General features: G+C 38.9%; 1 protein-coding gene and 1 pseudogene across 7 annotated transcripts in view; both read left to right on the top strand.

The window, feature by feature from the left end:
- The window catches only part of CNST (consortin, connexin sorting protein), a 113,845-nt gene extending 109,652 nt beyond the window's left edge, over window positions 1-4,193 (top strand). For all 7 annotated transcript variants that reach the window (XM_014840124.3, XM_014840115.3, XM_070501700.1 and 4 more), the window contains one exon: window positions 1,364-4,193. In XM_014840124.3, the coding sequence (XP_014695610.3) occupies window positions 1,364-1,569 (206 nt within the window). In that variant the 3' untranslated portion in view covers window positions 1,570-4,193. The remainder of the gene's footprint in view (window positions 1-1,363) is intronic.
- A 3,041-nt stretch (window positions 4,194-7,234) lies between these two features.
- LOC106830541 (small ribosomal subunit protein eS8 pseudogene) lies at window positions 7,235-9,961 on the top strand (annotated as a pseudogene).
- Window positions 9,962-15,283: the final 5,322 nt, after the last annotated feature.

Below are 15,283 nucleotides of genomic sequence, written 5' to 3'. Positions count from 1 at the left end.
TAAAGGCTATTTGGTTTATATTAGGTTTTATAGAGTTTGGTTTTTTATCATAAAAGTAATATATACTAATAATGAAAAAACTCAAAGAGTAATAAAGTAAAGAAGTGTAAGTCTTTGGACCCTCCCTTGAGGATTTCCCCGAAGTATTGATTGAAATTTCTCATCACCCTTTCAAGACACTTTCTGTATGTATGTATGTATGTGTGTGTATACACGCTGACACGTACACGTGTGGTGTGTCTTCTTTTTTTTTTTTAACACAAATGAGTTCATTATGTACTATTATGTCACGTTTTTAAGTTTAACTGTCAATCTTGGACATCTTCCTATGAGAGAACATATTAAATATACTTCATTCTGTTAAACAATTGCTTAGTATTCCATTATATGAATGCCCCATAATTATTTAACTATTCCACTGTAACCGGAATAACTAAGTTATTCTCAACTTTTTGTTATAATAAACCTGCTGCAGTGAACATGTGTGTAAATACGATAGCATACTGTTGTGCAGATCTGTAGGCTAGTTCCTAAAAGTGGGTTTGCTGGGCTGAATGACAGGGACCAGCTGGCCTGAGGCTGTCCTGGTTTAAACCTGTTGTTCTAGCATTGCATTCAGTTAATGCTCTCTTCACTCTCAAAAGTGTCCCAGTCTGGAGGGTGAGTTCATTTAAAATCTTAATAGACTATCAAATTACCTTCCAAGAATGTAGTCGTAAAACTTTTTAGTCTTTTTCCATATAGTTGGTTATTTTTAGTTAAGAATGATCATTAAGACCTTCAACAAAGAATGATTATTTGTTCAATATAGAAAGACTGATATAGACATTTTTGTTAAAAACCTCCCAGAGTATTAAGCAAGATAAAAAGAAATCACTGTACTAGCTAGAACTTCACTGTTCCACGAAATGATAAGAATAAAACTGAGTATTCAGATGTGAGAGTGATCCCACCCAATGACATTTTTTATTGTTTAATATCCAATCAACTTTGCTTTAAGGTGGTCCCTATAGTGTGAACTCCAAAGATATTGTAATAATGAGGTTATAATTTGTACCCTAAAATAATACTGTAAGTACATCAGAGAAGTACTGCCTTTTCTTCTTCTTTTTTTATGGAAGTGATTATATTCGTTGTATAAGTGGGCTAGGTTTAATTTTAGCATTGACAAGCTCCACAGTATGTGTCTTGTGGTAACTAATACGTAGGTCTTCATAGAGTCGTTAGGTGCAGTAGCTTTCTGTCGATGACTCCTGTCCCTGGAGGACTAATGTTAGAAACGTCTAGTAATCTTAATCAGTGAGGAGGTGCTAAGATTTCCATTTTGTGTCAGTTTAACCTTACTCTGTTCTTGTATTTGCAGATGAAGTTGGAGGTGGTTCCTGTATTTTACTGGTCTTGCTGTGCATAGCAACGGTGTTCCTTAGTGTTGGAGGAACTGCATTATACTGCACTTTTGGTGACATGGAGTCGCCTGTTTGTACGGACTTTGCAGACAACGTGGACTTCTATTATACTAAAGTACTGCAGGGAATGGCAGAACTGAAACACTGGATCTACCTCTCCTAGCAGCGTTCAAGAGGGACGGGCATGCTGGCTGTGAGAATCAAAGAGTGAAACTTTCTAGACAGCTTTTGTTTCAGGAGTTCTGTGACCATATGTCCCCTTCCCCCAGTGAGGAACCACGGGCATCAGAAACAGCTGCTTTAAATGGCAATCTAGAGGAACTCTTAGAACAATCCACATAATGAGGCAAATATCGATCTGAACATTGTGGATGGAAGGAGTGACCTTTGGCAAGCATGTGCATCTCCTCCACGCTGCTTCCTAGTGTAGTGAGCTGCGCTGAGCGGAACGAAACAGGGCCGTGTTGGAGCCACACCATTTCTAGCTTCCTTGTCAAGCTAATGGTTAAAGGACACTTTGGTTTACATTTGTTAGTCCAAAGACATTGCTTCCAGCCATCACGCAATAAGTTTGTGTATAATCAAAACAAGTTACCTTATGGTTTCAATGTTTTTTTTTTAAGTTAGCTTTGGGAGCTATGTAATTTAGGCTTTGTACATTATTTCCAGATTCTGTTCTCCATTTGTAAAATGGGTGTGTGTGTGTATGTGTCTGTGCACGCATGCGCATGCATGTGTGTTTCAGACAGTTAGCATAAGCAAATACCCAATGTAGAATAACTCACATTATCTTTATTCTTTTAACTTGTCTATAGATGTGCAGGCACAAATCTTTGAAGAAGGCTTAACTGTGGAACAGATGAATTGTAGAAATCTTGGCCCTGAAATGAGAAACTGTGACAGTTAACTAGCAAGAAATTAATCACAGACCTAGCGGTAAAATTTAAGAGCTCTCTCAGAGTCTTAGGCAACCAGTTTCATCATGGATTCAGTGCTTGCTGAAGTGTGATGAATGCTGGACTCAATTCAGCAAACATTTATTGAGCATCTATTATGATCTGAGAATCTAAGAACCAGAATACAAAGATAAACAAGATATTAGTTCCTGTTCTAGATGTTTTAATTCTGGTCTTATGTAAAATAAATTAATACTTTGGCAAATGAAATTAAATCACCATGTATGATTCAGTATTAACAGATCATGCATTCAGACGTTTGAATGTGCATTCATATCATGGGCTTGATTTAGATCTATTATGGGGTCATTAAGATAAAATTCAATCGTATCTTAAATAGGCAGATGTCTGATTTTGTTTAGATCTGTCAGTTAGATGGCATTTCCTTTTCTAAGGTACAGTGATCTAACATGTAGGAAGGCTTGCTATGGCTTTTTATATCATAGGCAGCATTTTAAAAGAAACAAAACATGAATTATAGTTTTTTAGCAAGTGATCATTATTTCATGTTTTTCTGTCGGGATCATTTGAAAGAAAAAGGGAGAAATTACTCTCTAGTTGTTACTGGCTGGTACAGTACCTCCCTTTATGTTTCTGCTTATTTATTTAGATTATATGAATTTTAAAGGGTTTTTATATAAGTTGAAAGTGTGTTGTTGAGCATGCATTTGGTTATCCCAATGCTAGATATTTAATTACTATGTACTTATTAGTGTTTTGATTTTCTATAATTTCAATTCAATGTGTTTTTAGGCTTGTTTATTTTTAAATTGATGTTTTATTTTCATTTATAATCCTGTTTGTCTTGTCTCCATCATATCACCACAAACTGTAATATTTTCAAGGATTATAGATCAAAGATATTTATTTAGAAGTGTACAAGATACTGAAATTTAGATTCCTTATACTTAAGGCTGATTTTATTAGAAGATTATTTTAATGTTCTATTATAAATTTTAAGAATTTGTATTCAAATTGTATGTAAAATATGTAAAATGTTGATGGTACTATCTTACATGGTTCTTTAAAAGACACTCATAAAGTCTACTGTGAGGGGCATCCCCATCATAGACAGACCTCTTCTGGTTTACCCTCATGATTTCTAGTGACAGGAATTCGATGATGCTAATTTCTGCCAGTTTTATGTCAAGATAAGTCAAAATTTACCTCCCTCCTGTTCACCTCTTTCAGGTCACTATCAAAGTCCTAAATAATCTGTAGTGTCATATTTGCCTCTGGGCCGCCAAGGCCACTACTTCTGAAACTGAAGATTTCCTGGGAACTGTCACACTAAGTTGAAAGGATTTGAGATAATACGTTGGTACTCGAGGGCCCAGTGAGTCTCAGAAAAGTCATATGTGTCCTCACCACTTCCCAGGAAAGGTGGGGTGAGCTCAGGAGCATACTGATGTCTTGACTTAAAATAGGCATGAAATCTCAACTAGAAAAATTAGGGCATCTTAAAAAAATGTAATATTTATTGCATGAATTGGGGTAATTCCATCTGGTGATGAAACAATTGTTATCTCACACGTAAAAAATTCATCCAGTTTTACTATAATGTAATTTTTTCTGTCATTTGAAAGTACGGACAACTATTTGTGACTAATCTTCCTTAAGAACTGTATTTGAGGGTAACAGATCAAGCTTGTAATTTAAAATCTACACCAACAAGGTGTCTCAGAGTTTGTTGAACCCTGGGGTGCTGAGAAAAACTGCTTGAAAGTGAAAGTAAAGTACTTTCAGAAGTTGGTCTGGTCCCACAAGTATGTGGCCATCTATTTTGGGAAGTCTCATATATCCCTACATAAAGGCATCTCTGCTTCTAAAACACCTCTCCTATCTGCCTGATGTGGTAAATGGAATTTGCTCTAAAAATTCATTCCTTTAGATTTAAAAATCAAAATCCTCTGGGAGGTTTATTTTATTGAGCTGTGAATTTGTGCATTATGCTGAGAGGACTTGAAATTTGAAGGGAGGCTTTATTTTGAAAGGACAGATGTGAACTGGGTCTTACTGGAGTGGCAAGAGGATATGGGGTGGGTGTGGCGGGGTGGAGAAGGCGTAGGAATTGAGAAGTGAGAGAGGGAAGGTGGGAAAAGAACAAAGTCCTTTAGCTATCAACGTGTTTTACTGAAGCTGGCTTTGTAGCGTTTATTCCCAATTCAGAGAGAGACCGAATTTCTGTCTTCCCACTGACATGACCTGTATATCTTCATTTCTGTGCACTCAGTGAATATTAACTCCCTCTTGTATATTTCTTTATACAGTGTTACTAGTGTTTTCACGTTTATTCATTTGATGCTTAGATCAGTAAACACACATCCGTCAAGTCCAGGTCTTGTTAACTCCCAAGTCCAGGATACTTTCCATTCTCTCATGTTGCCTCCATCCTCAAAAAGAGTAAGAGTGATCTAGAGTTTATGGCAAAAATTCTAGTGCCATCTGCTATTTTAACAACTCCAAAGATAAACGTTTATTGATCCTCATGGACTAACCCTGTAAAAGCTACAGTGAGTTCAAAATTTCCTTAAGGAATTCTAGTATGATTTAAATCTCCCTAGGTTTAGCCACTGAGAGAAAAGGTATGGGAATCTATGGACATCTCTTCTCCCTGGTTCTAAGAAGAGTTACTCCTAAACTCGACCTTTTGTCTGTTGCCCTGGGATCCATGCAGAACCACGGGCAGTGTTTATCGCTTTCTGTACCTTCACAAACATTTGAATGCCTGCAGTGTACCTAGCACTGAGCTGGGTACTGGGGCTCCAGAAACAAGAAATGGTACCAGCTTAAAGAAGTTAGCATCTAGTGAGGTAAATGTATTTGTGAAGGGGGAGTAAAAATGAAGAAATCGAGGATTGTGCTATCCGTGGGGGTGGAGACTTGAGCTCATTCTTTCCTAGCAGGTGTCATGCACTATTAGGAATAGAAGTATTCTAGGCCAGCTGCATAGCAACTTGATAGACAGGAATCTTTTCTCACAGTCAAAGTTCTAGTAATAATTACTTTTCACTTCTAGTTAGCATTTGTGGCATTAATAGCTGGTGGGCTTTCCAACAGTGGAAGGCTTCTCAGCAAACTGAGTCTAAATAGCCCTGAATAGCACAATTGAAAACCTTGTCACAAAGCTCCAGGTCAAGATGCTTCCTCGGTAGATTCTGTCAAGCATTTTAGTACGAAATAATACCCATCCTACAAAACAGTCTTTCAGAAAGGAGAGTATACTTGCCAATTCATTTCATGAGGCCAATATTACTCCAATAGCAAAACCAGACAAAGACAGTAAGAAAAGATAACTAGAGACCACTAACATTCATGAACTTAAACACAACAATCCTTAGCAAATATTAGTAGATCCAATCTAACAATATACAAAAAGGATAATACACCATCATGACCAAGTGAAATTTATCCTAGGAATACAGTGTTGGTTTAAAATTCAAAAGTCACTCACGTAATTCACCATTTTAACAAAAGAAAAAAAATCCATATTATCAGACCAATAAATGGGTAAAATTCATACACTATTCATGATAAAACTCTCAGCAAACTAGGACAGGAAGTGAACTTTCTCAACTTGATCAAAGGCATTTCTGAAAAACCCACAAATACTTAATGGAGAAAGACCACTTTCTTCCTAAGGTCAGGAACAAGGCAAGAATGTCTCCTCTGACAACTTCTATTCAATATTGCACTGGATGTCTTATAGCAAGAAAAAGAGTAAAGGGCACACCGATTAGAAGGGAAGAAAAAAAACTTTTTGCAAATGACATGATTGTTTATACAGAAAATCCTAAGGAACCTATAAAATGCTATTAGAATAAGTGAGTTTGGCAAGGTCACGGGATGCAAGGTCAATATAGAAGAAATCAATAGTACTTCTGTGTAGAAGCAATGAATAACTGGAACATGAAATTAAAAATCATGACTAAATAAAAGTTTGTTTCACTTACGATTGCATCGGAAACATGATATACTTACAAATTTAACAAAATATGTGCAAAATCTGTACAATGAAATCTGTAAAACATTGCTGAGAGAATGAAAAGAAGACCAAAATAAATGGAGAGATGTAATCTGTTCATGGATTAGAAGACTCAATATTAACATGTCAGTTCTCCTCCAGTTGATCCATAGGCCTGACACAATCCCAATCAAAATTCTAGCAGTTTTTAGAAATTAACAAGCTGATTTTAAAATTTGTGTGGAGATGCAAGTGACCTAGAAGATAGCCAATGAAATTGTTAGAAAGAATAAAATTGCATGACTTACACTTCTTGATTTCAAGACTGAATGCTACAATAATCAAACTGTGGTGTGGAGAAAGGATAGTCCAGAAATAGTTCCACGTGTATATGTTCAAACGATCTTCTACAAAGGTGCCAAGAAGTTCAGTGGGGGAGAGGGAAGTCTTCAACAAATAGTGCTGGAACAACTGCATATCCCATTGGGAATAAGAGAAACCTAGACCTTTACCTCACACAAGACATTAAAACGACTTGAAATAAATGGATCTAAATGTAAAAGATAAAACTTCTAAAAGAAAACAGGAGAAAATCTTTGCAACCTTTGGGTAAGCAAAGATTTCTTAGAACACAAAAAAAACATAAAAAAATTAACTATACTTTAAAAATGTGCTCTTTGAGCAAGATGGTTAGGAAAATGAAAAGGCAAGCTGAAGATTGGGGGAAAATATTCACAATACATTTATCTGGTAAAAAGCCTTGTATTCAGAATATGTAAAGATCTCACACAAGTCAGTATTATGACAACCCAGTCAAAAAACTTTGAACACCCTTTACAAAAGAAAATACACAAATGGCTACATGAAAAGATGCTGCATATCGTTAATTGTCAAGAAAATGTGAATTAGAATAAAGATACCACCACACACCTGTTAGAATGACTAAAATTTTAAAAACTGACACTACCTCCAGGAATTCAAGGGTGTTTCAGCATAAGAAAATCAATGTAATACATCCCATTAATAGAAAAAGGGGAAAAACTACATAATTAACTCATACAGAAAAGGCATTTGACAAAATCCAACATTCTTTCACAATAAAAACCCTCAATAAACTAGTAATAGAAGGGAACTTCCTTAACATGATAAAGGACAATTATGAAAAACTCACAGGTAATATGGTTAAAGTCTGGAAGCTTTCTTTCTAAGGTCAGGAACAAGACAAGGATGCTATTTTCACCACTGCTATTCAACATTGTACTGGAGATCCTAGCCAAAATTAGACCAAAAAAAAAAAAAAAGGTGTCCAAGTTGGAAAAGAAGTAAAACTATTTGCAGATGACTATATATATAGTATACATAATATAAATAGTTAGTAATCTCTATGTAAATTATATAATCCCAAAGAAGCCACCAGAAAGCTACCAGAGCTAATAAATGAATTCAGCAAAGTTCACAGTACAAGGTCAACAAACAAAAGTCTGCTGTGTTTCTAAACACTAGCAGTTAACATTCTGTAAATGAAATTAAGGGGGCAATTTCATTTACAATAGAATCTGGAAGAATAAAATACCTAGGAATAAATTTAACCAAGGAGGAGAAAACTTGGACACTGAAAACTACAAACATTGCTGAAAGAAATTAAAGAATATCTAAATAAATGGAAAGCTATCTTGTGTTCATGGATAGGAAGATAATATTGTTAAGATGTCAATATTACCCAAAGTGATCAACAGATTCAACACAATCCCTATCAAAATTCCAACAGCCTTTTTAATTTTTTGGCGGAAGTGGAAAAGCCAATTATCAAATTTATATGGCATTGCAGGGGACCCAAATAGCCAAAACAGTCTTGAAAAAAGAAAGAGAAAACTGGAAGACTTACATTTTCCAATTTCAAAACTTACTACATAGCTACAGTAATCAAAACTGTGATACTGGCATAAGGATAGACAGACCAATGAAATAGAATTGAGAGTCTAGGCTGAAATGGTACAGCTTGTATGTTGCTCACCAGTTGATTTTTTTTTGGCCAGTTGAAATGGGGGGGTTTTTAATTTTTTTTAATTATTTTTTTAGCATTTTTTTAATTAAGATTATGATAGCAACCTTGTGAAATTACAGTTGTACATCATTATTCACCAGTTGATTTTTGATGAGGGAGTCAGATTCATTCAATGGGGAAACAATACTCTCTTCAACAGATGGCTCTGGGACAACTGCATTTCCACATGCAAAAGAATGAAACTGGACCCCTGCCTCACACCATATAAAAAAAATTAACACAAAGTGGATTGATGGCCTAAATATGAGTGAAATCCATTAAACTCTTAGAAGAAAAGGTAAGAGTAAAGCTTCATGACTGGATTTGGCAGTGGATTCTTAGGTATGACACCATAAGCACAAGCAGCAAAAGAAGAAATGGATAAATTGGACTTCCATCAGAACTATTTAAAAATTTGTGCATCAAAGGAAATTATCAACAAAACGAAAAGACAACCCACAGAATGGAAAAAAATATTTGCAAATCAAATATCCATAAGGGTTTAATATCCAGAACTTCTACAATTCAAAAAAGAAAAACAACCCAATTAATACAATGGCCAATAAATACATGAAAAGATGCTTAACATCATTGATCATTAGAGAAATGCAAATCAAAACCACAATAAAATGAATGAAATGATTCATACTACAATGTGGATGAACCTTGAAAACATTATGCTATGTGTAATAAGCCAGACACTAAAGAACAAATATTGTGTGATTTCACTTATATGAAATATCTATCATAGGCAAATTCAAAGAGACAGAAAGTAGAACAGTGGTTACCAGGGGGTGAGGGAAGAGGGAAATGGAGAGTTATTGCTTAATTGTTACAATATTTCAGTTTGGGGTGATGAGAAACTTTTGAAAATAGACGCTAGTGGTCTCTTTCCAGCCGGCGCCGAGCGATGGGCATCTCTCGGGACAACTGGCACAAGCGCCGCAAGACCGGGGGCAAGAGAAAGCCCTACCACAAGAAGCGGAAGTATGAGCTGGGCCGGCCCGCGGCCAACACGAAGATTGGCCCCCGCCGCATACACACAGTCCGCGTGCAGGGAGGCAACAAGAAGTACCGGGCCTTGAGGTTGGACGTGGGGAACTTCTCCTGGGGCTCCGAGTGTTGTACACGCAAAACAAGGATTATTGATGTTGTCTACAATGCTTCCAACAATGAATTGGTCCGCACCAAGACCCTGGTGAAGAACTGCATCGTGCTCGTTGACAGCACACCGTACCGACAGTGGTACGAGTCCCACTACGCACTGCCCCTGGGCCACAAGAAGGGGGCCAAGCTGACTCCTGAGGAGGAAGAAATTTTAAATAAAAAACGCTCAAAGAAAATTCAGAAGAAATACAATGAAAGGAAAAAGAATGCTAAAATCAGCAGTCTTCTGGAGGAACAGTTCCAGCAGGGCAAACTTCTCGCATGTATCGCTTCCAGACCAGCCCAGTGTGGCCGAGCAGACGGCTATGTGCTAGAGGGCAAGGAGCTGGAGTTCTATCTGAGGAAAATCAAGGCCCGGAAAGGCAAATAAGTCCCTCTGGTCCTAGCTCACGTAATAAAGGGGTTTGTTGTTCTCAAAAAAAAAAAAAAAAAAAAAAAAAAAATAGACGCTAGTGGTGATAGTTGCAAAATATTGTGAGTGTACTTAATGCCACTGACTTGTACACTTAAAAATGGCTAAAATGGCAAATTTTATGTTTTACACACAAAAAGACTGACACTACAAATGTTGGTGAGGATTGGAACAAATTCTCATACACAGCTAGTGGGAATACGAAATTGTACAACCACTTTGGAAAATAGCTTGGCAGTTTCTTATAAAGTTAAGTACACATCTACTGCATGACCCAGCAATTCCACACCTAGATTCTTACCTAAGAGAGATGAAAATGTGTACACGTGAAAACTTTTACACTAATGTTCATAGCAGCTTTATCTATAATGGCCAAAAAATGGAAATACCCCGATGTCCATCAGTAAGACAGTAGAGTACTATTCAGCAATAAAAAAGAACAAGCTTACGGATCCACAAGGCACATGGATGAATCTCTAATTATTCTGAGTGAAAGAAGCCAGCAACAAAAGAGTACATATTGTATGTTTCCATTTATATAAAATTTTAGAAAACATAAGCTAATCCATAGTGATAGAAACAGATCAGTGGATCCTTGAGAGGCAAAGGATAGTAGGAGGATGGACTGAGAAGGTCACGGGGCAACTTCTGAGATTGATAGAAGTGTTATGTATCTTGATTATGGTCATAATTTCATGGGTATATACACTTTTCAAAATGCATTGAGTTGTACACTTTACATAGATGCAGTTATGTACATGAATTATACCTCAATAAAATTATTTAAAAAAATAAGTTCAGTTTGTAGCTTCCTGGCATCTCAAGGTATTATGAGAGGCAAGGGATTCCCTACTGTCTATCAAAATACCCTATTCCCTTTCACTGTTGTTGCTTAATTGGGTTACACAAAAATGTTTAGTGACCTCCAGCTGCCACCCCTCATTTGTACAAGACCTAACTACTCAGTGAGCGACTTATAAAGCGTTACAATAAGGTCACTAGTTCAAAATGCCTTGATTTCATTCCTAATCCTGTTCGTAGCTTTTAGATTCCTCTAGTTCCTTCTGAAATATTGAGATGGTGATTTAAAACTATGCTTTTTTCTACTCAATGCAGCAGTCCAAATTCCAAACCCAATCTAATTATAGATATTCTGTAAGGACAACCCGATCTCTCTCTGGCCGGAATGCATTGATCAAAAGTGAGGTTTTGTAATTTTATTGCTTTTCTTAATTGCCTTGGATCAAGGGTCAGGAAGAAGATATGCACTTAGGGAGCAGAGAAGGCTCACATCATTCATCAGAATGACGACAGCCCATAAATAGCTGGTTCTTATTTTCCAAGTACAAGATTGGGGGTGGACAAGATTGTACAAACTAAAAAAAGAAGAAAAAAATCCCTGCCTAAGCTTCTGGTCTGGATAGGAGCTTGGTCCAAAAGTGACTGTAAATGTAGGCAATCTGCCTTTTTTTTTCCATTTCATTTTTTTTATAGGAAAAACTGAATTATTGGGACAGAAATAGTAGTTTGGTCAACCCTGGAGAAGAGACTCAAGAAATGGGATAGTTTAGTGGTACGTGAGAGCCAAAGAAGGAAAGCAGTGCCTAGAGTTGGAACCTCAATGATTAATGAGATCACATTAACTGGACGTTCAGCCTCCTCTCTGGGCTCTAGCTTCCTCATCTATATAATCTTTAAGACAACTTCAAACTTTAAAATCCTCTGATTCTTTGAATATCCAAAAGGATTCTATCTTCCATCGTTGAGAAAAGATAAGTTGGATATCTGTATTTTGTGGGTAGATGCAATAGTTGGATTAGGTTGGATGGGGATTCTTTGAAGCTGTACGTGGGGATAAGAAGTGGAATACACTAACTGATCCATAGACTTGGAGCACCCAGTGGGCCCAAAGCTCCTTCTGAGGAAGAGACTGCCACAGGTGGTTCTTTCTCCATAGGTTGCTATGCCTTCTGTTATGTCATCCTGCAACCCTGCCCCATTGATTAGATTGGGGGATCTGTGCCACAGCCTGATGCATTCCTTGAAACCCGAACATAGGGGAAGACAGTGATCTGGACAAGGATGGGTTCTTTGCAGAGTTCTTAGTCTCCAAAATAACACAGAATCAGGAGTTTTGGTAAATAGTACCCACGCGAGCAGGTCCTCTTTCAGATCATTCAAATTTGGGGTGCAGAGTCTGCATTGAGTTCCAGCAATAGGAAGGAGCAGAAGTTCAGCAGGTGTCAGGGAGACACCTAGGCCTGGAGTCCCACAAACGGCAGAGCCTCTAGAGAGCTGGAAAGTCTGGCTCTTGAGAGTCACCGAGACCCATATCCAAACAACTTTACAGTTGCAGAAGGCCTGGCGCTGGGAGAATATCCTTTATTACAAGTGCTCCTTATGTGAGGTGACATGGGACAGGGTCTATTCCCTGCAAACCAAGAGAGACCAGTTATGCAACAGATCTCATGTGTAAGCATTGCTTGGCTGTTTAAAATCACGTTCTTTTAGAGTTATTAGGCCATGTAGACACTGTCTAATTTGCTCTGTTGTGTCAGAAATGAAGCTGGGATTCCGGGAGTTTCAGTGACTTCCTCAAGGTCAAGATCTACAGAGCTAATGAAAGGTTTTCCACTTCCAAAGGAGAAGTTGGAAATATCCATAGAGCATTTCTTCTGGGGTTGCCACTGCATCCTCCTCCTACTGCTGTTTTGTTACCTAAACTTTGTACATTACATCACTGTTACTCTGGGTCTTACAGATGGAAAAGAAGCATAGGCAGTTACTCCATATCTGCAAGCCACAGGCACTGGGGCAGTTGTGGCTACTGGTGTGCAGCCATCCTGTGCTTGTGTGAGTGCTCTGGGGAATCCCGTAGGAAGGCAGGGAGCTTCCCCAGCAGATCCTATGTATACACTCGGTGAAAAGGGATGCCAGATAAAAGACAGCATGTCCGGTTGAGACACACTAAAAAATTACTTGTTTATCTGAAATTCAAATTTAACTCGGCATCCTATATTTTTCTTGCTGAATCTTGGAATCCTATCAGTGCCACAGTGTGGTACAGTCGCTGAGGACCAGAGGGAGAGGCTCATCATGGTGAGAGAAGCAGAGAGGATAGACACAAGGAGCTCTGCGGAGCAGCATTCAGCCCCCATTTCTGGATTTCTATGCATCTGCGGTGACTCGGGTCTGCAAACAGAAGACGTGACATCAGCACAGCTGGGAGACAGAACATGGCCAGAATTTGTTGGCATTGGTGGTACTCAAAACTCTGAGTACGGAGAATTTAAACTGTTTAATCTTTCACAAAGGTGAGAATTTAATCAAAGCTTAGAATGTAAGGCAAAGAATTAATTTAGTACTTCACCTGAAGTGAAAATTCTTCCAATTGGGGATCTGTTTGTCCTGTAGTGCCCATCACACTGAATGATCCAAATTCACGCAATTGTGTTTTACTCCTGGTTTTAAGATAGCTAGTAACACAAATATGAGATATGGCTTATAATACTTATTTCGTTTTAGCTCTTCGGTCGTCTCGTTTTTATTCAGGCTTTGTTCCAGATGTAAGATTGCTGGCTGCACCTAGCTGACACTAAATTATTCATTTCCTCCTCTCACGAAAAAAGATGGCTTTTTCCTTTGGTGTATTCCTAGACTTAGCTTTCCATTGCTACTGCTTTTCACCAACATCTCTGAGCCTCTCTCCCTGTTGTTTTTACTCGGTGAGACCAGCTTCTCATGATGAGAGCTTTGGTCTTCTCTGTCTGACCTTTTCTTCAGGACAGCAAACCCCATTTTCTGTTAAAAATGATTACTCATAAATAGAAGTGCATTAGTATTAGCTGTGGCCAAAATCCATCTGTTCTCTTCCCTTCTACGCAGTGATAAATTGGCAAAAGGGCAGGAAGAGAAAGGTCGGGGAGCAGGTGAGGCCAGGCCCTGCAGAGCCACAGCCGGTGTGCACAGATGCTGGGCTCCGGTGCAGAGGGAGCTTCTGTGCGTGCCAGGGAGGACCCTCCCCAGAGCCCCTTGGCCACCAGAGATTCTAATACAGGACACAAGAAATGCTGTGTTTGCCTACATGTCTGCAAAGCATCCTGGATTTGTCAGAGGAAAAAGCAAGTAAGAATAGAGGAAAAAGCAATAAAAGATAATAGGATTTTAGAAGGCACGCATATTAATGAATGTGTGTGTACTTTTTTTTCCCATCTAGCTAGTTACTACTCAGTCTAGCAAGGCATAAACACTTAAGGGATCAGTAATTAAATAACAATAAATGCTAATAGAAAACATTGAAATGGCAAAAGAATAAAAATCACAAAATGCAGACCTGAGAGAGAAGGTCTGGGGAGAGATGAGAGATACCCGTTTGCAAAAGCCTTGGTACAGAACGTGTTCACATAGCCACCAGGACTTTGCCCAGCGCCTGCATTTCCCTACCCAGGAGGCCCACAGGCAGTTCTCCTGGGGAGCCTTCCACAGCAACCTTTCTGTGACGTCACACGCCAGTGCTGTCTTAGCTACACGAGCGGAATGCACAGTCCCCGACCGTGTTAGTTCTGGAGTGGCTTATGGGATGTGGACCCCTCCTTGTCCGCCCCTCCTTAACCATACCAGGTCCATTTCTAATGGCATTGCTTTTCCCCTACATTATTTTCAATAGGATATTTTGGTTCTTCTGTGGAATACTATGGTAAAAATGAAAAGAAAATTTTTCTTATTCCAGTAAGGACAAATCGGGACAAGTCAGGAGCCTCAGAAAATCTCAATAGGAGAGAAACTCCAGTTTTCAATTCCTGGATGCCTATCAGAGATTTCAGCTCTTGCCTCACATAGTTACAAGGAGGAATGCTTTGTGGGGACACCAATCTGAGCTAAGGCCTCTTGGAAGCACATGGCCCGATGGAGGAGGGACTGCGAGCTGCGGCTGGGAATTGCTGACATGAATTACTGCTGCGTATTCCAAAAGTCCGCTGAACCAAGGGGGAGCCAGGCGCTGGAGAGAGGGTCTGTCGTCTTCCTCACAACGTTTCTAGATCTACAGATGGCGATGAGGAAGTGGTGCGCTTATTTTTCATATTTTCTGATAAGGTGCCAACAGAACTGACTTGCCATTTTAATGTATGTCATCTTTCCTGCAGTCACTGAGTGGCCTCGGACGGCTGTGGTTGATCACTGGGGGCGAGCTGGACCCTCGCCCTTGAACAAAGTGCAGGGCCAGCGTCCTGGAGCCCGCCTTCCTTACATTAACCACCCTTGGGAGGGCTGACCCCAGGGCAGTGGAGGGTTCTGCAGCACCCTTCTGAGGTGGGGAGGCACTGGCACCCAGCC

Source organism: Equus asinus, chromosome 30 (assembly GCF_041296235.1).
Source record: "Equus asinus isolate D_3611 breed Donkey chromosome 30, EquAss-T2T_v2, whole genome shotgun sequence".
Taxonomy (NCBI): domain Eukaryota; kingdom Metazoa; phylum Chordata; class Mammalia; order Perissodactyla; family Equidae; genus Equus; species Equus asinus.
The sequence above is the reverse complement of the archived record's forward strand: the minus strand, read 5'-3'. Positions and strand labels throughout refer to the sequence as shown.